Consider the following 24,602-nt stretch of genomic DNA (forward strand, 5'->3'; position numbering starts at 1 on the left):
TTCTTTGGGAGTGAGAAAACTCAGCCAACTCAACCAAAACTCAACTAAAAGTTCAAGTAAAAGAGCAAATTACAGATTTCATCCAAGGGGAAATTCCCCCAAGTCTCTATTCTAGTAAATTGGAATTAGGCACACTATAAAGGCTGCCAGATCCTCTCCTATCAGCTTCTTCTAGAGACTTTCTCTCTCCATGGATCTAAAGAGGGGTTAGAATGGTAAATTTCCTTTCCCAGAGCTAGTGCCAGAAGAGCCCAATGTGGAAAACAGGATATCTCTTCTCTCTCACTCTTACAACTACATCTACCCTCACACAAGTCCAGGACACTGAATAGTTAGTCAGTCTCATCAGTTAGGAGAGAGTCCTATTCCCCTGGCTCTTTGAGGCAAGGGTTACACTTACACACACACACACACACACACACACACACACACACATCAAAGGAATATATACATATTCTGTTTGCATATATATGTATGTGTGTGTATACTTATATATATGTAAGTATGTCTTAAGTGTTTAAGGCATTGTTGTTTTTTTAGGGTCACACAATAAATGGGTACATAGCATCTACAATATGAAGCAGGTTGAACATTGAGTGGCAAGATAGAAACACATTATATTCACTTACTTCCATGTTTGTTTACAGGAAATTTTAATCTTAAAGTAGGACCCTAGAAGCACCTCCTTCACAGGATAGGTTCCCCAGAGGACACCTAACCCAGGTTTAAGATAATCTATGGATTCCAATCCTTAAAAGTATAATTCATAAGCTTCTATGGGTGAATTTACCTTTAATATTCATCCAGGACAAAATTATCTCAAAACAAAATCATTTATCAAATAGGAAGAATAGTGGCAAGATAATATCTCCCCCATGAATTTAGGGCTCATTTTCCTAATATCAACAGGGAGTCACCAATAGAGGGACACACTTATTGGGAACAAATATGGCCAAGAAGTTGATAAAGACAGGGAACTTAAAGAAATATTTGGAATACATCAGCAGTTGTACCAAAAATATGCCACCTGGAATATATTTGTTCCCTGAAACAAGAATGAGAAAAAGAGGAGGAAGAATGTGAAGATAGTTTTTTCTTGCTCAAAATGGGAAAACAGAAAAACAGCACAGGGTAATGGGAAAAATGACAAGAGGAAGCACAGGGAAAACTAAGGATATCACATTTTAAAGATGAGATGAACAAATGCATAATAAAAGAATATTAAAACTCTCATATGAAAAGTACTACTAAAGTTATAATGGCCAATACTCCTAGCAGTGTGTTATGCCAAGAGATACTCAATATTTTTTGAATGAATTTTATATGTTTATAACAGAGTTAGAGACACTCTAAATGTAAATATGCAGTAACAAACAGTCCATCCTTCAGATGCAATAATTAGCCAAAAGGATATTGTTAAATGATTGATATTTAAATGTTCTATTTGCAACCTTCATAATTTAACAAGAAGTTTATCTAGGTCTACAAAAAATTCTTTGGAAGTTGCTATAAATTTTAAAAGATGTAGTGGAAATTTGTAACCTAATGAATGGTATATTTTTGATACGTATTCATTTTTAAAATATTAATATTTCAGAAAAGATGTATTTTAGGTATTAATTCACAAAAATTTTTATGGAATTCATTTAGGACAAAATAAATATAGTTTTTTTTTTTTTAGGATTTAATAGATATGAAATGTACCAATAGAATTTCCAAGTTGAAAGGGACTTCAGTGGTTATCTAGTTAGGTTATCTATTCAGGTTATCTAGTCTAACCTGAACCTGAAGAAGAACCCCTTTCACCATTACCCAACAAGAAGTTATGCAGTTTTTGCTTGATGATCTCTAGGAAAGTTATCACCCAAAGTAGGCCACTAACCTTTGCTACTTCTTAGAAAGCCAAACCAAAATGACTCACTTATTGTTGAAGAAAATGTTCTATAAAGCATCTGTAACTCTGCTTTCCTATTCTATCAGCACATACTCACCACCCCATACTCTGAGATGCAGTGACAATGAACTTTTTGTCATTTCTCAAACAAGACAATCTGAATCTGAAGGAGAATTTTCACTGGCTGTCCTCAATGCCTGAAAATCCTTCCTCATCTCTATATATTTTATTGGCTTTTGCTTCCTCCAGTTCTCAACTTAAAAAAATTTCCCCTTCATGCTAGTGTCTTCCCTCTGTTAATTATCTCCAGTTTTTCCTGTTTATATTTTATTTTTACATAATTGTTTCCCCACTGTCTATCCCATTAGACTGAGCTTTTTGAGATCAGGGACTGTTTTTTGCTTAAACTTTCTTTATATTCCCAGTGCTGGTACACAGTAGGTCCTAATAAAAGTTTTTGACTGAGACTATGCCATTTTTATCTTTGTATTCCTCACACTTAGCACAGTACTCTGACTGAATAAAGGAATATAACAAATATTTGTTGGATTGGATATCAGAGTGTGTGGAACTAAGAGGAATAAAGTAAGCACAACTAGAATATGTAAAAATTACATTCTGAATATGAATACAGAAAAACAGCAAGCAGATCTTCCATCAAATGCCCTCATCTTGTAAATGCATGGCCACATGAGATGCAATCAATTTCAAATATCTCCATTTCAATTTTCACTCTCACCAAGAATTAGACAGGTTATCAATACATATTTGAGTTATAAAGAACTCATCCTTCAATCTCATTAGGTTGCCCAGTCCACTCCTAATCATTTCTCCAATACTCCCCTCACCCCTAATCACATTCACATTAAATGTTGAAGGTTATATCAAAGAAATCTATAGAGGGTGATCAAGACACCTTTTGCCTAAATTCTACTCAAATGCCATTATGTAAAAAGGCAGATTGGAACCCAGGACATCCCCACTACAGGCCTTTATCCACTGAGCCACCCACCTAGCTGCCCCTTCTGGGGTATATGCTTGCAAATGTATTCTATGCATATTTGCAAATAAGAATGAAGGAATGAAAAACACTTATTAAGTACTTTTGTACTAAGTAATGTGCTAAGTGCTGGGCATGCAAATGCAAAAGAAAGACAGTCCTTGCTCTTAAAGAACTTATACTATAATAGGGGAGTCAAGCCATAGAGGAATCTGGAGACAGCTGGGTGGCTCAGTGGATTGAGAGCCAGGCTCAGAGATAGGAGGGTCCTGGGTTCAAATCTAGTCTCAGACACTTCCTAGTTATGTGACCCTGGGCAAGTCACTTAACCCCCATTGCCTAGCCCTTACTGCTCTTCTGCCTTGGAACCAATACACAGTATTGATTCTCAGGCTGAAGGTTAAGATAAAAAAAGATATATAGGGGACTGCTGGTTAGGGGATGATTACATTAGGGTGGTCACAGGGCTGCTGAATCAATCCAAAGTGCAGTAACATGACATACTCTTTCCAGAAGCAATAGTACTATTGCAATTTGTGCCCTAAATGACTCTTGTTTCCAGTCTGGCTTGTCTTCTAATTTCTAACTGCAAGGAAGTATTTAGCATTAATCAGTCTGTGGGAGAGTTGTCAATCAGTCTTGCCAACATGGATTTTGATCCCATCTCCATCTCCCCCAATCTCATTTCCTTATGATGTGAGGATGGGGAAGAAGTGGAGATCCAGTGGCCCTTTTCCTTTTAGAAATCTGCATCTACCTGAATTGTAAAGTCATCTCTGAGAAAACAATAGCCTATTCCTTTAAAACAAACAAACAAACAAACATGTAACTATCAAGATTGTCTTGCTCTTATTCTAAGAAGTTGTCTTTAAAAGCAGCTGGTTTGGTCCCCTGTGGCCAACCCACCAACATGTTCTAACCTTGATGTTTTTTAATAAACTCCTTTAAATTTTCTCTACCTGAGTTGTGTCTCTTTAATCAGAAAGAAGGCTTGAACAAAGATTTTCTTTTAACAGTACTATTGATTTTATTACTGTGCCTAGAGAAAATAGAAAGTACATTTGTGGGGGAGAGGAGAGAACAGGGAAGATGGCGCAATGGCCTCAGTAGATGATGTTAGTTGCTCAAGTTGTAAAGCTTTGGAACTGGGGAAGCTAGATATCTTGGGCTAAGCTTGCACTCAATCCCTGATCAAGATAGTTCAGTTCTCTCTGGGGGATGTTCTAAATTGCATGCATCCATTTCCCTGGGCACTGGCTCAGGGATTCCAGAGGTATAGCCCAGAGGTTGCTGGTCTAGATAGGAAGGGAGATGTCAAACAGCAGCAAGGCAGATGGTTGGAAGGCTAGATGAGATATACACATGAGCTTAACATTTCAGATTTGAAATACCATGGGTAATTCAGAAATATGTTGGATAACCTTTAGAGAATATTTCAATGACAATCATTCATACGTCTGTGCCAAAATCACATTCTGTATTCTTCAGTCTTCCAGGTGAGAAAGAATTTAAAATAAATCTTAAGCAATAGCATGGCACAGTGGATAAAAGACTAGCCTAGAAGCCATAAAGATCTGGGTTTAAGATCTGCCTCCTCTAACACATATTGATTCCATTGTGCTATCTAGCTACCCCTAGACATGAATTTTTGAGGATGAACAAGCTATTGGTCAGGCCAGTTAGCTTGAAGCATGAAGAATCTTTCTGCAGCATCAATAAAGGGGGTACTTTAATGCAATTAATGGATGCAATAAAAATTAGAGGTGGGAAATACAAGATAACTAATGTTACTATTTGCTCTCTTCAAAGTAACTGTAGGTGAAGAAAAGAACACTAGATTTGGAATCAGAGGACCTTGGCTTAAAACTGAACCCTGCTTCTAAAATGACTTTGGGCAAGTAATTCAGTTTCTTTGGGGCTGAATATCTTTTCCATTAAAACCAGGAGGTTGGACTAAATGATAGCTCAAATGGGAGATCTAGTGATCTTAAAAGGAAAAACCCAAGCCTTCTATAGGACATAGAAAATAGATGATTTGTGTTGCTTTTAAGGCAATTCACTAGTTCATGAATTCAGGGTTTACTAGAATTACTTGAATGAATAACGCTTAAGAAAAACCAGGCACAGCTTGAAATGGGGCTTTGAATGAACTTAAACTTAGATATCTTAAATATGAGGCATTCTGGGTCTTTTAGAAAATCTGGCCTTAGACACTTCCTAGATGCCTGAACCTAGGCAAATTATTTAACCCCCATTGCCTAGCCCCTTACTACCCTTATGCTTTGAAACCAATACACAGCATAGATTATAAAATGGAAGGTAAGGGTTTAAAAAAACAACAACCAAATGCATAGGAAGGAGCAGCTAGGTGGCCTAATGGATAGACCTGAAGTCAGACTCTCTTCCTGAGTTAAAATTTGGCCTAGTTATGTGGCCCTGGGCACCTCTCTTAACTCCATTTGCCCTAGCTCTTCCCTTTTTGTCTTAAGAGTTTTTACTAAGATAGGCAGTAAGGGTTTTTTTTTTTTTAAATAAGAAATCCATAGGAAATCTAATGGAGATTATTTCAGCAGCAGTCATAACTTTGGGGCCTTTCAAGGCCATGACTCTTAAATTATATTCAGGTGTGAAAGTTTAGGGAAAAACAACATCAATTTGGTTGGAAAGTTAGTTACATTTTTAGAAACTAAAAAGGAAAAATATATAAAAGAAACTAAAAAAGAAAAAAAAGAAAAGAAATCTTCTTGCATATCAAATATCTCTGAAATTATGTCCTCAATCTTTCAAATGTGTGTATTCTTATAAGAAAATTTGTAAATATTCTGTTTTATTTTTTCTCATTTATTTTATTAGTCATGTGTTGAATTCACACTGTTCAAATCTAAAATTTGAAGGCCAGAAAATAAGTGTAAAGAAAACAGCATATTGGATTCTATTTGAGGACATAAAGTTTTACAGCATAACCAACTATTCTGTATTGATAATAATGGGTTTTTAGACTGATTATCTCTAACAATGATCAATTGTTTTGCTCACTGTATATAAATTGATTTAAGGTATATAACAAACTGAGCCTCACATTTCTCTGACAGATGAACCAATTTGGCATAAATATAGTGTAACACTTTCAAAGATTTATGGTATGAGGTGATGAAGTGAATAGAGTGCTGGACTTGGACTTGGGAAAGTCTGATTTTGAATCCCACCAAAATTCTAGCTTTGTGGCCCTGGTCAAGTCAAAACCTCTCATTCTGTTACTTTATCTGTAGAATACAGATAATCATAACATTTGCCTTACAGGGTTATTATTAGGATCAAATGAGATAAGAGGTAAAATGTTTTGTAACCTTCAAAGTGCTTTATAAATAATGTTAGCTATTAAATGTTAGCTATTATTACTTGACAGTAAGCACCGTGGAAAGAAGACTGAGCCTGAAGTCAGGAAGACACTACTTACTGAGTTCAAATCTGGCCTCAGACACTTACTGGCTTTGTGAATTGGGGAAATCACATAACCCTGTTTGTCTCCATCTCTTCATCTATAAAGTGTGCTGGAGAAGAAAATGGCAAACCAGTCCAGCAGTATCTTTTCCAAGAAAACCTCAAATGGGGTCACAAAGAATTGGATACAAATGAAAAAATGACTAAAAAACAAAATTATTATTACTCCTTTCATCAGGGCACATCAAAAGTTCTTTTTAGCTTAGAAGATGAATTGCTGTTTCCCCAAAATATTCATCACCTGGAGGTCCACATCCAGATGACCCTTCTTTGAACTTGATTAGGCTAGTCTTTGGACCAATCTGTCACCAGGCTTGCTATAAGATAAACTTTATAAAATAATACTTGAAGTATTGAACATTAATTTAAGTCTTACATTGCACAGCTAAAGTAAATGGAAAATTAAAGCCAAATATTTGAGAATGTATAACTCTTCAGTAGACCAAGGATTGGTTTCATAGCCATCTGAGTTATAATACATTTTCTTATTAAAATTTTTATAGTTATCAAAACTTAAGAGGACTATGCTAGTATGAAATAAAAGCAATAATAATGACTATAAAAAGCTGACTTTTATACATAGTACTTCAAAGTTTGAAAATATTTTACACATATCTTATTGGAGTACTGCAGCATCTCAAAAAGATAAATATTGTGGTCGAATTTTTAGAGATAAGAATACTGAGGTTTGCAGAGATGACTTAAGTTACTTGCCCATGAATTCAGATTCATTATAGAATCTCAACATATATACTATATACTATAATATATCATAATTTATCTGATTAATAATAACATCTAATGAAGATGAATTCTAGAAATTATGTGCATCCTTCAAATAAAGTCATTTGTTGTACCCAAAAATATTTTACAACTAAAAAGTTAGTAAACCCTTCACTTGGCTTGTATTTAGCTTCTTTCTTCAATCTCTAAAACACAAGACTGAAGGTAATCCAACCCTGCTGAGTATTTACAGACTTAAGAACCCAGCCTGAACTTCAAGGCATTATTTATTTTATGTTCTCAGTAAAGAGTGGCATGAGTACTTATCGTCCTTGTTTTTCACAAGAGAAATGGGTTTTATTCTTTTGGGAATAATAAAACAATGTCATAATCTAGAACAAAGACCTAGATGATAACAGAAAGGACAATGACATTAGTGTCCTCTCAGTGTCATGAGGGCAGTGTTCTGAGATGTTTTCCCAGAATTTAGGATGTATTCTTGCTGACCCAATGAATACCCCCCTCACCTGCCACTGCAACCAATGGTGAATATTTGGAAAAAAGCCAACCAGGGGTAGAGGTACAGCTTTTGGCCATGAAAGAGAATGAAGTTAATTGGGCCCTCTGGGAACTGAACATGCAATCCAAGCCTCATTAGCACCACATGAAAACCTAGTGCAGGAACCCATCACAACTTACTGACTGATACTTTAAAAAAAAAAAAAAGCAGTCTATGCCTTACTGAAATTTCCTCTCAAGAATAAATAGAAAATGCAGTTTTGTATTGCTAATAATTTGATTACTTCAGGAAAATCTCATCATTGGATATTATGAAGAAGATGTATTGAGAAAAAGATATCCGGTAGTTTGCATTTAATTATATAAGGAGACATTAACAATAATAAAAAATTATACTTAGTTCTGAATATGTGCTATTTCTACTGGAAGGGAAGTGAAGAGACCAAAGACAGCTGTGAATTTGATGCAATATTTTATCAATGAAGAACATGTACAGCAATGGCTAAAGCATGATTTCATAAAAGTAAAAGATGAGATATTGAAATCACTAATAAAAAGTCTTTGTTCTCCATTGGTAACCCAAACAATAGCAAAAATAAAAACAAAAACTTTGACTTTCTCTATAGGCCTTTCCTACTAGTTGCTCCCTACTCTTGAATTCTCCTTCACTCAATAATCTCTAATTTATTTATTCATTTCCTTATATTCTTATTTATGTATATGCTCTCCCAAGCTAATATAAATTCCTTCTGAGCATGGACTCTTTCTTTCTTTCTTTCTTTCTTTCTTTCTTTCTTTCTTTCTTTCTTTCTTTCTTTCTTTCTTTCTTTCTTTCTTTCTTTCTTTCTTTCTTTCTTTCTTTCTTTCTTTCTTTCTTTCTCTCTCTCTCTTTCTTTCTCCTCTCAGCACACAGTAGGCACTTAACAATTACTTCTTGATTAGTAGAATTATAGCAATGAAAAAGAATAAAAAAGATACATGATCACAACTTGAGCATTAGTAGAGTCTAGGAACTCTTCTTTCTATTTTTTAATTTAAAAGATAGATAGACCTGAGCATATTTAGAGGAAGAAGGAAATAGAGAATATTAGTGTGTGTTCCAAGGATCTCTGATTCTAGAATTAAGAAAGTCATTTGGGATTAATGAATGAGAAAGCAACAATATTAAAAATATTAAACTTTCCAACACTGACAAAAAACCAGAATATCATGATATTCAGTACAGAAAGATAGTCTCTCATTCATAGCTAATTCATTATGAAGTTACACATTTCAGATTTCATTGTGTTCTTTATTTTGTGGACATGGTCGAGAGAATTTTGTAAAAGCCAGTGAATGTGATTCCAAAACCCGAGTTTAGTAGTAAATGCAGGTTCTTTTTTAGAGTCACTGCTCCGTTGTAAAAATGTTCAGCTCATTTTGAAGGTTTGTTAAGTTCCCATTGTGTGGTGGGTGTTCTTGATGGACATAAATATTTACCATTTTTAGAAGAGGGTCATTTTGACAAGGTTCATTCCTTAGGATTTCTTTTATTTCTCTAACAACCTTGTGACTGTAATTTGGGTAACAACCAGCAGGTGGTGATTGTACCTTGGTTGATAAGAGTTCAGGTCATCAGTTCAACTCTTAGCATGGATAATAATAGTTTCCAAAATTTAGCCTCATCAAAACAATTGTTATGTTAGTCAAGGTCATAAGCTGGCTGGAAGGTTATGGTGAGCATTAACCATTTCAATTCTAAGGGCATAAAATATAATAATATTTATTATTAGCTGGTAGCTTAAAGAAACATATAAGAACTTATCTCCTATTTCCTGTCCAAAAATAACAATATTCAAAGGGATACATTTCCAGTGGTTATCCAGACCAAGACAGATAAGTCCATTGAAAAGTTTATTGCTATACAAAAGAGGAGAAAAGGTTCTTGGAAAAGGAATGACACCGAGGAGCTGCTATTATTTAGAGATGAAGAGACTCTAGATTCTAAAGTGAAGAGAACTGAAAGCACAGGGTACAATGATCACCTTGAAGTGCTGGGTAGGAGAGACCTAAAGGCCACCCGTCACCAGAAAATCCCATGCTCAAAGGCAGGCACATATCTTAATAGATTCTTACCACCAGATAGAGGAAAAAAAGACTGTGTAATAGAAAAATATCCCTAAAGAGTGTGTTGACACTTTGGCAGTTACTCGGGTGGGGTGTTCAGTGTTATATTGATCCCTTCAAGGTCCAGTATAGGTAAGCACTGGGTTTAGAGAGAGCCTTCCATCAGTCCTGCAGTGACTCAAAGGAGTTGCAAATGAAATTGTATCAACTGCTTACACCTTTAAATGTTCAAGCCTCCCTGTATCTCCAGGGCCATAACTACAAGAAAAGGAGGCAATGGATAACTGTTATAACTCATGTTTATATAGTGCTTTAAGGTTTACAAAGTGCTTTCCTCCTAGTTGCACTGTAAAGTAGGCAATAAATCACAATCTGCTGAAGCTAGAAGGAACTTTAGACATTTAGTCTAGACTCCTCACTTTTTTTTTTAGTAGAAACATTTTTTTTTAAACCTTTACCTTCTGTCACTATCAATTTTAAGAAGGAAGAGCAGCAAGGGCTAGGCAATCAGGGTTAAATGACGTGCCAAGGGTCACATAGTTAGGAAGTATCTAGGGCCAATTTTTGAACCAGGTGCTCCAGATTCCTGGCTTGGTACTCTATCTACTATGCTACCTATGGGTCCCAGAGACCCCTCATTTTGAAGATAAGGAAGTCTGAGGTAAACTAACTTGTTCAAGATCACAGAATTAGAAGCAGGTCAATCAATTTTGTATTATAAAGTATAACTAGTACCGGCCCCTATAAGAGTTAGATTAACAAGATAAAAATTTCTGTAAAATAATTTAAAGGAAGTCCCCAGGTCATGGCACCACTGCCTTAATTTATTATTTAATTACATTTTAAGGGACAAACTTCCTTAGTTTTGCACTGGTTCCTGAGAACTAAGAAACTAGTGCTTCCTAAAGTCTTGTCTGTGGTACTCTGAGAGCATGAGATCAGTTAAAGCTTTAATTAAATGTTTATCTTAACATCAGACTAGGGATGTAATTTGTTTGCATGCCATTTATTCCAAAGATTTGATGTCTGAAAGGAGAGCCTGCTTTTTTATTTATTTTCTTATCACCTCCCTTTTATCACTTTGTCTTATGGTCTTCTCCAATTAAATTATTAATATCTTCTCTTCCTCTTTGCCTCCCCAAGTCAAGGAAAAATAGAATATTCAAGGAAGGGTCAGTGCCTCTCTTTTTGATGATTCTTTCAATTCCTAATGCACCTATGAGGTCATGCAAACAGGCATTCTTTCCAATGAGGCTACTCACAAAGCCTTCATGACTGCCTATCTTGTATCACTCCCAACATTCTGAGGGCCTTCCTTAGGTACTCTTAATATTGTATGAACATAAATCAAACAGGCAAGCAGTCCGTCAAAAAGTCATCTTTCACTCTTATGACAGGGCTATCTTTTTCTTTCTGGTCAAAGGATTATAGACTTAGAAATGAAGAGAAATCCCAGAGGACCCATTCTAAAGTTTAACAGTGAAGTAACTGGAATCCAAGACAGGTTGCAGGGTTTGTCCAAAGTCACCTAGATTATGTTGTACAGTAATACAGTCAGGATTCAAATCCAGGTCCTCTGACTCCAAATACATAATCTTTTCTGCTATATCATACTGCCTCTGATCATGTCCACTGTGTGATAATTAGCTCTTAAATCCCTCCTCCTTTATGTGAATGCCTCTTTAGCATTTTTCAACCAAGAAAATTTCTCTGCCCCCAACCACAACACACACACACACACACACACACACACACACACACACATACATGCATACCTTCCCCAGGTTTCAGAATGTCATTTGGGAAAAAAATGTAGATACAGGAAGCATTTTATGGACATCCCAAAACATAATTTCTTCATATTGGGCTAAGAGATTGAAATTTTGTTCATGTCTGAGTAAACTTAGCAAACTAAAATGAATCACTGAGCCTTAGGGTTGTTTTTGCCAAAATGTGGACCAGAAGGCATTCTGAACCATATAAGAAAGAGCATGTTCTGTGTGTGTGTGTGTGGGGGGGAGTATTGGGGTGGGGAGAGAGCAGTAAATGAAAATGACCTCAATTTGGAAAGGGAAAGGTATGGCTTGAGATGTTCTTTATTTCATGTGTCCATGCTCTCTTTAGATCAGCAGGCTCCCAGGAACACTGAAACTGTAGAATATCAAATAAACCTCAGTGCAAATTAAAGGCATCTGTAGGGCCAGTTAACATAGATTGCTGACATCAGAAAAATTGATTAGGGAAATGGAAGCAGAAATATGCCTGTTTTTATACAATTATACTTAAATTTTATCTTAGTCATGATACCAATTCAAATCACATTAAAGCATAAAAGGCAAATGAGATATTCATAATTTTTAAAGACCATTTGGCTTAAAAACCAGTTCATTCTTGTACCTACCAGAATTTTTCAGCTAACAACCGGAGAATCTTTATGATTCCATTATGAAATATGGACTAGTCATTTGGCTTTCAATCCCATTAGTTTGTTCTAATAGTCACATATAACTATCTAGCAATAGGTGAATAACTGTGAGAAATAATACTGCTCTGAAAGATGTGGTATTACCAATAATAAGCTGGAGCAACTTTCCATTTGATGAACACATCCTTAGGGACCATTGACTGTGTATTTGAGTCTAATGCTGTCACCTAATTTGTCTACTCTTGCCAGGCATACAGCCAGCCTGGTTCAGAAGAAGCCTTAATGGAAAAGTCCTGAGGCTCCCTCTTCTACACATGCTTAGCTACCAGTTAAGGAAGGTCCTTAAACCTAATTGTTATAGTGCTATACACAAGAGACTAAAGAAAGAAGAAAATAGTTATAGCAACTCTTTTTGACAAGACCAAGACCTGGAAACTAAAAAGATGGCCATTAATTGGAGAGTGGTTGCACAAATTATAGCATAGGAATGGAATAGAATGCTACTCTGGGGTAAGAAATGATGAAGGAGATAGTTCCTGAAAACCCTGGAAGGACACATTAATTTTTATTGAATGAAGTGAGCAGATCAAGAGAAACAATTTATAAGATAACTTGGGAAGACTTAAGAACTGATCAGTGCAAAGAGCAGTCATGATTCCTGAGAACCCATGTCTAACTGTTACTCCACCTCCTGACAGAGATGATGGACTCGTGATGCAGAATGAGATATACATTTTTGGACATGGTCAATATGGAATTTTTTGGTTGGCTATGCTTATTTGTTACAAGGGAAAAAATTAAATGCATGTTATTGAAAAAAATTTAACAAAAAAACCCAAAGAATTTATTATATATCTTGCCTCTAAGGAAGGTATTGAACTAAACCAAAAACAGCCTTGTGGAAAAAATACAGCTAATATTAGGCACATATCTTGTATTAGTCTGAATGAATTCCATTCTCACCATACAGAAGTAAGAATCAGGTGGGTAAATGGAGAAGCTTTCTAGGTTTTTCTTGATGTTTTTTTCTTCACATTAGCAAAGTTGTATAATTTTGCTAGACCCACCATGAATTCCTAAAATTTTGTTCACAGAGTCTCTACAAATTGATTATAATTGGTTGTATCTAATCTAATATCAATTATTTATAGTCTTAGAATTCTTCATGTCATTCACCTCCAATATCAGCTTAGATTGCTTCTCTATACCAAACAACTTAAAAAAAAGAACTAAAAACCTGAGGATAGATGGCCAGAGAGATATACAAAAATCTCAAAAAAGAATATCCTCCTTGAGGTCCGAGTGCTGATAATTTTCACTTTAAGTTTTTCCATAGAGGTACAAGGCCTATAATAAAGGAGTTATCAAATATCTTATAATTTTGTGGCTTTAGTTCAGAGCTACATTAGGAAATAAAGAGTATGTAAAGGGAGGGAAAAGATTATATTGTTCCAGCTACAAATGGAATCTGATATGAGGACCTCCCAACAGATGCCTGGGGCTGGATTATGCTTGACTATCATCCTTGAACATTTGTATCCTTTCTTCCCACACTAGTCCAGAAGAGAGTACTCAACATTCCAAGAGAAGGTGTTCTTAATTTACAAGCACAGTTAAACCAAACTTCTCAAAATGTTAACTTCATACAGTAGCTACATTTAAGATTTAACATGCAATCTATTTACCATGATAGATTGGATGCAGACATTGTTGTGTACACGTCAGGAGGTCCTCTTCAGTGTCCAGAATAGGTGATGAAAAGTCAAGATTCCTGGATATTGCTCTTAGTTTTGCTTCAGGCACTCAATGCACAATATTTCAGTTGACCTACATGGGAAATTAATATAATTAAGTTTTAATCACTTGTACATAGATTTCCTGAAACTTACATTAATAGGTACTTCGAAATATGTTTCAAGACAAATAGGGGGGAAATATCACAATGTTTGGCTACTTATTTTTTATAACATAAAAGACCATCCTGATACGTTATTTCTTTAACTGAAATTATCTCAGGTCTAAGACTTTTTAAAAAGTGGCAATTCTCCATAAGGACAACCCACCATTGTCTTTTACTCCATTTTTATATATCAGCTCCAAAAGAAATTAGACTAGAGATCTTATCCTGTATGCAGAGAGGAGACATTCAGAGTATATGTGCTAAATGAATCAAAAGAATGGAATGGATCATTGAGAACAAATCCACATATTTCCACTACATATAATGATATCTGTCAGTTGAGCTACTGTGACTTCTTATTTAGGGTAAGCAGTAAACTACAAGTATTTTGAACTTAATTAACTCTCTGGGAAGGAACATAGTTAGGTTCATACATATCATCCTCAATAATGGTGTATTTAACCTGTGTCACTGTGTCAGTTACTCAGGATGTATATATTTGCAAATGGTAAAATTAAGTCAAATTCTTCCCAGGGCTTTGTTATATGTTAAACAATTTAGGAGGAACGTTTTATACACATCAGATGATGAGTGCCTCTTAAGGGGTTACCAACAAATAATAGGTGGGAAGTAGTGCTTTTGAATTTGCTTATTTAGTAGATTTATAAAATTAAAACAGAAGCATTTCACTAGTTGTTGAGGATTGTATCAAATTAAGATTTAATTTTGCAAAATTCTGAGCTCAACTAATACAAAATTCAACAGAAGAATGTAAAACATGTAATGAAGTCTGGGCACAACATTTAATAACAGAAGGACACACTTATAGTCTGTAATTCTTTGGGACTGATTTCATGGATAGTTGGCACGAAGCTAAAAAGTACATTTCTTTCTCAAATCATTTGTATGCAATGACTTTTAAGTCAGACATTTGCTAGTCCACATTGCATAGTTGATCTTATTTATATACCTGAAGGTTTTTAAGATTATTCCATTAGAGAATTTATTGAAGTCATTTAACATTTTTATAATGGCCTGATCTGAATTCTTAACAGCATCTATTAAGTTACACATTTTGGTAGCTGACTGAATGTGGGAACCCAAACTGGACACCCCATCGAGTAAAGCTCTGGGATCATGAAAGGCAAAGCCTGAAACTCCCCTGAGCAAAGCTGAAAAGCCAAAATGTAGCTGAAAGCTCACCATGTATGTCACCTTTTTACCCCAAGGCCTACAGCCTCAAGCTCCCCCCCTACTTTCTCAAACTCAATCACTAAATGTTCCTACAAAAACACTGATGTATGTATTTCCTTGGCAATATATGCTAAGTGGTTACATGTTGATTTATGATCTATAGAAATCACTGTGTAGACTCAATGAGGTAAACTAGATTACATTGTACCACTTTATCAATCATTTACATTTCATTGTGTAGGTGAAAACTTGTGCAAAGACCCCAGTCTGTTCTGCTCTCTATAAAATGTTAGCTCTTCCCAATGAGCCTTTGCCTTAGCATTGATCAGCTGCCTCCATCCTCCTGACCCCTGCTTTGTTCTCTTTTCTGTCCCTCCAATTTCCCTTTCCCCTCCCTGATGACCCTCGAATAATTCATCAGGAAAGGCTTAACAGTATCCATATCCAAATCTGATACCAATTTACTTTGATGGCTTCCCTCCCAAACAACAATGTTATTAACTCATTCAATATTTATTAACAAGTTACTATAAGGAATGGATTGTAACAGGTATGATGGAAACAAAAATGAACCAACACAAGGTCCCAGACTTCAAAGAGCTCAAAATAGAGGTAGAGAAGATGATTCTTCATATTATTATGATATGTGAACATATGAAATGCACAGGTGAAGTCTTTACTGAGTCATATGAGATATATAAGGAAGAAGAAATCAAATCATAGCTGGTGAAATCAGAGAAGGTTAAAAGGAAGGCTTTATGGGGCAGAGAAGGATTTCTTGGGAAAGTCTATGCATTCCAGACCTAGGGAGCAGAGAGCACAAAATCACCGAACAGCTAGTGTTATGGTTTGTGCAGAAATTATATGAAACAACTAGGTTGGAGCAAGACTCTAGAAGTTTGCATTTTACTGTTTAAGAACGGGAGGCCTCTGAATGCTTTCAGCCAACCATGAGATGGATGTGGGAGGTGCCTGTGTTCAAGATGAATCTGAAGCTGGTGAAATGAAAGATCGGAAGTCTATTAAAATGTTCTAGATTAGAGATATATTTTCCAAAGTTTTCCATTTCTGTCCATAATAGCACCGTTCTTCCAAAGTATCCTTATCACTTATCTCCTTGCCCATATATTTAAGTAGTTGCCAACATTTATCACATCTGACCCCTTCTCTGTACTCATACAGGCACCACTATGGTACAGGCTTTCATTACCTCTTACCTAGATTATTACTGCCATGGCTACTTAGTTCCCGTAATCCACCTTATTTATTGTTCACACAGCTGCCAAAATAATGATCCTAAAGAGCAGACCTGACCATGTCATTCACCTATTCAATTAACTCCAGTGACTCTCTGTTACCTTGAGGTTAAAATACAAACTCCTCCGTTTAGCTTTTAAAGACTTTCCCAAACTGGCTCTCCTTTACTATTTTAGCCTCAGTATACACTCCTGCCCATCCCACATTTTAAAAATCTAGTCCAACTGGCCAATAGGACATTTTGTCGCCCATCCCTGTTCCTTTACCTAGAATATACTCCTGCCCTCTACTTCATAGAATTCCTTTCTTCCTTCAAGATGAGCTCAAGCATCACCTTCAATACAAAGTCTTTCCTAATCTCATGAAGTATTACCAATTTCCTTTTTTTAAAAACTTTTATTGCTGTTGTTCAGTCATGTTTTACTCTTCATGACCCCATAAGGGATTTTCTTGGCAAAGATTCGAGAGTACTCTGCCATTTCCTTCTCCAGCTCATTTTTTTACAGATGAAAAACTGAGGCAAACAGGGTTAAGTTACTTGCTTAGAGTCATTCAACTAGTAAGTTTCTAAGGTTGGATTTGAACTCAGGAAGATGAGTTTTCCTGATTTCAAGCCCAATGTTTTCTCTATATATTGTGCCACTTAACCACACCCTATTTAACTACCTTGTATGAATTTGAATTAATTCTATTCATGCTTAGACTATATGCTTACAGATATATCTGTCATCTCCCTGTTATAACATAAGAAAGTTGAAAACAGGGATTTTTTCATTTTTGTTAGAGGGCCAGCATATGGTAGGTACTTCATAAAGATCTGTCGATTGTTTAATCAATAAGAAGGACATGGAAGGTTGTACTGAGGGCAGAAAGCAGAGCTACTTGTGAGAATAGAGAACGAAAGTAGAAAGAAGATATATGAATAGGTAGAGTTTGGTAAGAAGTTGAAAATCATAAAAGAAAATGCTTTGTTTTCAAGCCTGAGTTGTTGGGGGAATGATTTCAACAGAAATTGGGCATCTAGCTAGAATTTCAATGGTGGAAGAATCATCTTCCTGAGTTCAAATCTTGCCTCAGATATTTACTAGCTATGTGAATCTGGGCAAGTTACTTTACCTATGTTTGTCTCAATTTCCTCACCTGTAAAATGGGCTAGAGAAGGAAATAGCAAACCATTTCAGTGTCTTTACCAAGAAAACTCCAAGCGGGGTCATGAAGACTCAAATATGACTAAAAAAAACTGAATAACAAAATTAACCTAAACTTGAGAAGATCACCTCTGGACCTCACTTTTCTCATTTGTCAAATGAAGAGGTTGGGTTAGATGACCTTTAAGGTATCTTCCAGCTATGAATCTAATCTCCTCCAAACAAAACTTCTCTTGGGCCCTCTTCATCTTTCTTTGGAGATTGCCTCTCCTGGACTTCAGTAATCCCCTTTTCTCTTCTCCCCTTTAAAAAAAAAAGTTTCTGTGCAACTTCTACTAGACTTCTGGGCATGTTTCCTATATGGCATACAGTCATACTACTGATCTTATAAAGCAAGGTAATTCCATGGGGCCATTTCCCCACAATAACTTGTATACACACAGATGGATGGAGGTAGGCATTAATTAAGGGTTTAAACTTGGATTTAAAGCTCTTCATTTTCCTCCCTTCTCTTCCTCTCCTTCACACACTCTTCTTCCACTCCTCCCCTTGTCTTCTTATTTATGACTATTTTTTTTGTACATTTAAAGTTCATTTATACTCACCTGATGATTAGTGGAGATTGACAGTACTTTGTAGCAAAGATCTAAACCAATCATTACAGGGAGATTAATTGGGAGTAGGGGGAGTAGGTGCCAACCCTGTTTCCAAACACATGGCTTTTCTCATCCTTATTTAGACACTAAAGCTATTTAGATTCACTACTACCTACTTCTGTCACTTTGGGTTTGGATGTTCTTTAGAAAGCAGTTTAAATCTGTCTTCACCCCTAGTTCCTGACCTTGAATTTGACAATGTTCCTAACAGGAAAAGCAACTATCTTTCATGAATGGTTCAGATGAAGGCTAGAAGGGGGGCAAGACAAATAGCTTGCCCAAACCTTTTTCTTCTGCTGTGATTGCACTTTCTGTATGTACCAGCCTAAAACAAGTCTGAATTGGCTTAAGAATTTCTATGTTTTCAGCCTTCAGATGAGCACACACTGTGTGTCACCTTGGATACCAGCTAAAGCAAGGCTTGATGTGTTCTTTCTCTGCACCACCGCTGTCATCATCCTTGCATTAAAGTCATTCCAAGGGAGCTATTAGTATTCTATTGAGCACATCAGGAATTGCTAGAGGCATTTATTACACAGTCTTGACTGCTTTTTTGATTACTAAAAGCACTTACTTCAGAAATACTCCCTCTGTTCAAATTTTGACAATCACTTTTATAGTAACCAAAGAAAAAGAAGAGACTACACTTTATAGTGTTTTTTGCATATTCATTCAACATTTGTTGAAAAGGATCATTCCAAAATATATGAATGTTTTAGATTTTGTTTTGTTTTCTCCTCAAACAATCTAAGACTTCCTCAGAAATTGCTAAGTGGTGACCCCAGATACTTTATTTTTCATTCACAGGAAAGTAAATCAAATTTTGTAGGAGGTAGCTTGATGAAGTGGAAAGAAGACTGGCTCTGAAGTAAGAGGTGCTTGGTTCAAATCCCAACCCTAGCATCTACTATTTGAATGACTTCAACTCAATAATTTTATCTTTTATGATCCCAGTTCCTTTTTAAAAAAAACGAGTTGATCAAACCAGATGATCTTTGAGGCACCTTCTACCTCTAGTTCTATTATACTAAATAAGATGGTCCTATGAGTTTAAGGTCTATCTTGAACCTGAATAGTAATGAGTTTCCATTAAGTGCTCAATAAGAATATTTCTTATTAAAGTTATACAAACTAAATATTTCACAGTCCTTTCTTTTATTAAAACATATTAATTAATATTAAAACACATTAATTAAAAATAAATGATTAATGAATAATAATGAGCAATTTTAATAAAAAAGAAAACAGCAATTAAAACAAAATATTAGTTGATATTTAAATGACATATTATGAGAAGTCATGATATATTTAATCTCCTATCTTTCCAGAATCAAATAATTTTTTGTGGTATATTTTTTAATTTATTGAAACTTAATTAATTAATTAAATTAGAATATTTTCCCATGGTTTCATGATTCATGTTTTTTCCTTCTCCTCTCACTCCTGCCTGCCAGAGCCAATGAGCAGTTCCACTGGGTTTTACATGTATCATTGCAGAATTAATTAATTTTTAAAGTTGAACAGGAACTCAGTAGTCATCTGGTATAATTCATATCCATGAGGATCTCCACTATAACTCAAAACTGCATGTGAACATATAGCCACTGTTTGTTGTTTTTTATTTTTACTGCATTTAATTATTTTTAAACTTTCATTCTTATATTTGTGCTCCAGATATTTTTTTTCCCTCCAGTCCTTCTTCCATTCATGGAGAAGGCAAGCAATATGATACACATTATATGTGATCCAACCCCTATTTGAAGCTGTTTAGTGAGGCAGAACCTACATCCAAGGCAGCCCTTTCCACTTTTGGACATTTCTAAATTTTCTAAGTTCACCCTGACATCAAGTCTAAATTTGTTTCTTTGCAACTTCTGCCTGCTGCTCCTGGTTCTGCTCTCTGGGGACAAATAGAAAAAAAAATACATTTCCCTTCTACATGGATGATATTTTCTCAAATGCTTAAAAACAGTTATCTTGTTTTTTTTCTCCTCCAAGCTAAAGCGCCCCAATTCCTTGAGCCAATTTTCATATTGTATGGACTCTCTTGGTTACCATCCTCTGGATTCTCTCCATTATTTTCAAAGTCTTTCTTAAACTGACACTGAAAACTAAACAGATATTTTATATATATATGAATATATAAAATAAGGATATATAAAAGTTCTATCAATCTTCTATTACCAGAAGCTTTTTTCTTCTTAATGAAATGCAGGATGACCTTAACTTTATGGCTGCCATGTCAAAGTGAACACACAGTACACTATAACCACCAGATTGTTTTGAGACTTAATTCTGTCTAACCATGTCTCTCTCAAACTCTGTTTATAAAGTTGATTTTTAAAAATCCAATTGTAAGATTTCTCATTTTCTTCTACGAAATTTAATTTTACTAGCTTCAGCTTAATGTGCTAGCCTGCCAAGAGCTGTTTGGATCCCTACTCTATCATACACTGTGCTAGGTAGTAGTGAATGCTAACACCCAACTTTGTGTCATCTGAAAATTTAATGAGCACACTTCTATCCAGATCATCAATAAAAATGTGAAATGGTACAAGCCAAGTACAGATGCCTGGGACACTTTCCTAGAGATCTCTTTTCCAGCTGAAAATGATCCATTAACAATATTAATAGCTGAAATAGTTGACATTTACATAGCACTTACTAAAAGCCAGTCTCAGTACCAAGCACTTTACAATTATTTTCTCATATGATCCTGGGAGGTAGGCGCTATTATTATCCTTATGTTATAGATGAGGACATTGAGGCAAACAGAGGATAAATGGCTTGATCGAAGTCACACCGTTAGTGTCTGAAACCAGATTTTAACTTAGATCTTCCTAAATTTAGACCTGTTTATTATTTGTTATTCATTTTTCTTTCAATCTGATTATTCAATCAGTTCCAAATTTAACTAATTGCCTTATTATCTTTGAGTTTACATACAAACCATTTTTTAAATTAGATCAGTATGATATATTTTATCAAGTATCTTGCTAAAATATCGGCAATCCACATCTACAATGTCTGCCTGACCCTACAAATTTAGTAACTCTGTCAGTAAAGAAAATAAATATTAAAAATAGGGGAGATCCTATAGGTGAATAAGATTCCCTCTAGAATAACAGTGGATTTGTCATAGGACATTTGTTGTTGAGTATTTGAAAATGTTAGACACCTAAGAGGTAGAGAACACCAGGTCTGGAGTCAGGAGGACCTGAGTTCAAATTTGACCTCAGATATTTATTGATTGCGTGACTTTTGACAAGTCTTAACCTCGTTTGCCTCAGTTTCCTCATCTGAAAAATGAGGTGGAAAAAGAAATGGCATGCTACCTTAGTATTTTTGCCAAGAAACCCGCAAATCAAATTACAAAAATTAGACATGACTGAAAATGATTAAACAACACATTTGAAGGTGTATGTGTAGACAATATGATGCTTTTTGTTTATTTTTAAACCCTTACCTTTTGTCTTGGAGTCAATACTGTGTATTGTTTCCAAGGCAGAAGAGTGGTAAGAGTTAGGCAATGGGGGTTAAGTGACTTGCCCAGGGTCACACAGCTGGAAAGTGTCTGAGGCCAGATTTGAACTTAGGACCTCCCATCTCTAAGCCTGACTCTCAATCCACTGAGATATCCAGCTGCCCCAATATGATTCTTTTTAAAAGCAACTATATTGAAAATTTTGAACTGTGCCATTTGGGCCAAGACCAGGGCTAGCCAAGCCTGACTCTCTCAGGGGGCCCAAGGCTACCAAGGTCTGGGTTCCCCAACTGGAGGAAGGAGGAAGGAGTAGCTAGAATAAGGACAACTTTCCTTCTTTCCTCACAAACATTTCCTGCAGCCATTTCCCTGTGTTATCCCAAAATGAATTTGTTTAGAATAAAGATTGTTGTCTTTCCCAAATTGACTTGAGTGTGAGTGGGCCAGCTTGAGAGGGAGAGTAATCTCCCTGAGGAGGAAAGCTCTAGACATTAGTAGCAGAGGAAGACAAGAGCCAGTTTGGGGAAGCAGCCAGAGCTGAGGGAAGGCTGAAGGGGGAAACTACTCAATCCCCCCTGTCCTCATTCTTGGGCCCATTTTTTTTTTTAACATCAGCTATCTACCCTGAACCTTGCTGTGCAAGAGAAGATATCCGTTCTTCCTCTCTCCTTTTACCATCAACTAATTCCTCTATTACATAGTTCTTTCACTTTTGATTTTATTAATTTCTCTCTTCTCTTAGTGGATTTTAACATACAGGATAAAGAATAATCAACAGAGGGAAAACACTAGAATTAAGGGGATTGGAAAAGTCTTCCTGTTGAAGATTTCAGTGGAACCCTAAGGAAGTCAGAGAAATCAAGAGACAAAGATGAATAGGGAGAGGGAGAGTATTCCAAGCATGAGGAGGACAGTCAGGGAAAATATTCAGAGCTGAGATTGGCCCAAATGGCACAGTTCAGACCCAGGACACCAGGAACTCTGTGAGGTAGTCTTGTCAGAGGCTTACTGTTTTCTCCAGCTGGCCACTTTGGGTGGAAATTGATGGGAGGAAGAATGTTCAGTCACCAGAAGAGAAAGATAGGTCTTTCCTCAGAATCAAGTCTTGGCCAGACCTTCCCTTTTCCTGTCTCAAGGAAGAGAGAGCTAACTGCCTCCCAGTCTGAACCTTCTTGCTCCTTAAGATTCCAGACCTCCTGGGGCCCCTCCCCCATCAAGGAGAGAAGATTCAGCAGCACCTCAGCCTGCCACTCTTGAATACAGACCTCTGTCACAGATTTTGGGTTTTATCAAACACTAGGTTGCTAAGGTCATTTACCCTAAGTCTATTCCACTGATCCACCCTTCTGTCTCATAACCAGTACCAGATTGTTTTGATGATCATTGCATTATAGTACAGTTTGAGATCTGCTTCTGCTAAGCCTCCATCCTTCACTTTTTTTTATTAGTTCTCTTGATATTCTTGCTCTTTTGTTCTTCCAGATGAACTTTGCTATATATATTTTTTTCTAATTCAATGACACCTGACACCCAGCTCTCACTTGTGGCTCCCAGTAGCTGCTAGCATGCAGCAGCGGCCACACCCTGGGCAACGGCTTCGCCAGGCCGGCTAAACCTTGTGAGGGTAGCCATTGGGTCGATGTCAACCCCTGGTGAACCAGAGCTTTGCTCACCCAGCATGTGAAGACTGCTTCAGCGGAACAGGCGGAAGAAACCAACAAGAAGGTTCAACGGCTGAGAGGGCGATGCAGCAAGGCACTGTGGAGTGCTCAGGGCGTGTTAGAGCACAAAAGACAACACTGCCATCCAATGCAGCTGAGGAAGTCTCCAGGTGTAACGATTTTTCGTGCCAATTGACCCAGGCTTCCAACGCTGAGAGAGTGGGACTGTCTCTGTGCATCAACTTTTCCACTTAAATCTTCATGCACAAGTGTCTTTGTGCACACTCATCTATCATAGATGAAAATGCACAAAGACAATCATCATCCTCAGTTACCAAGAGACTACTACTAATATTGAAAATATATTCTTCTGAAAAAGGAATATAATCTTCTGAAACAATTACATTTTATTGTTTTAGTTTTTATAACTACATACTTAGTATGTATTTTGATGACTTCTCAGGAATTAAAAAAAATACTCAGAGAAAATATGCCCAAACAAATGCTTTCAGACAGCTTTCCCTTGCCTTCACACTTAAAAGTACCTGAGTAAGATACATAACATGACACATCCAGGAAATCATAAACCACTAACCATGGGATGTCTGTCTTTCAAGCTACAAATTTTCCTATTGCTAACCATTAGCCAGACCTAGTTACACAGAGAAAATTTTGGTATTTAATAAGAATGACATCATTCTGGTTTCAGGCATCTGTGGCAGGTATGGATTAAAGGAAATACTATTTGCATAACAAATATGCATAGAATGTCTGCAGGCACTAGCATACTTTTTTTTTGTTGTTGTTCAAGTAATATTAGAAAGAAGTGTTGACTGAATTTAAATTATTTTTTTCTGCCTTTTAAAAGTACATTTTCAGTGAGCCAAGAGAAGAGAACTTATTTTTCCCTAAGAGAGTCTTTGATTTTAACTCTGTATGCATAAATATATTTAATTAACAGTTTATTAGAATGCTATCAAATAGTCACAGGAAGCATACCAAGTTACAGGTAGAATCCTTGCCATTGAGGTAAAACCAAAAGGAATTAAGAATATAGTAAAAATATTGTAAAATTGTATAAAATATAGAGATGGCCCATAATGCTCATAGTCCTGATAAATAAGTGCTCAATTT

The 24,602-nt window shown here is 36.1% G+C and overlaps 1 protein-coding gene across 3 annotated transcripts in view; it reads right to left on the minus strand.

Annotated features, from left to right (window-relative positions):
- The window catches only part of OXR1 (oxidation resistance 1), a 593,469-nt gene that overhangs the window by 485,388 nt on the left and 83,479 nt on the right, over positions 1 to 24,602 (minus strand). For 2 of the 3 annotated variants that reach the window (XM_056823193.1, XM_056823192.1), the window contains exon 2: positions 13,854 to 13,995. In XM_056823193.1, coding sequence (XP_056679171.1) covers positions 13,854 to 13,876 — 23 coding nt within the window. In that variant the 5' untranslated portion in view covers positions 13,877 to 13,995. Of the gene's footprint in view, positions 1 to 13,853; positions 13,996 to 22,816; positions 22,968 to 24,602 lie in introns of those variants that run through there. The other variant, XM_007488210.3, reaches the window with a different exon arrangement.

Source organism: Monodelphis domestica, chromosome 3 (assembly GCF_027887165.1).
Source record: "Monodelphis domestica isolate mMonDom1 chromosome 3, mMonDom1.pri, whole genome shotgun sequence".
In the NCBI taxonomy this organism is placed as follows: Eukaryota; Metazoa; Chordata; class Mammalia; order Didelphimorphia; family Didelphidae; genus Monodelphis; species Monodelphis domestica.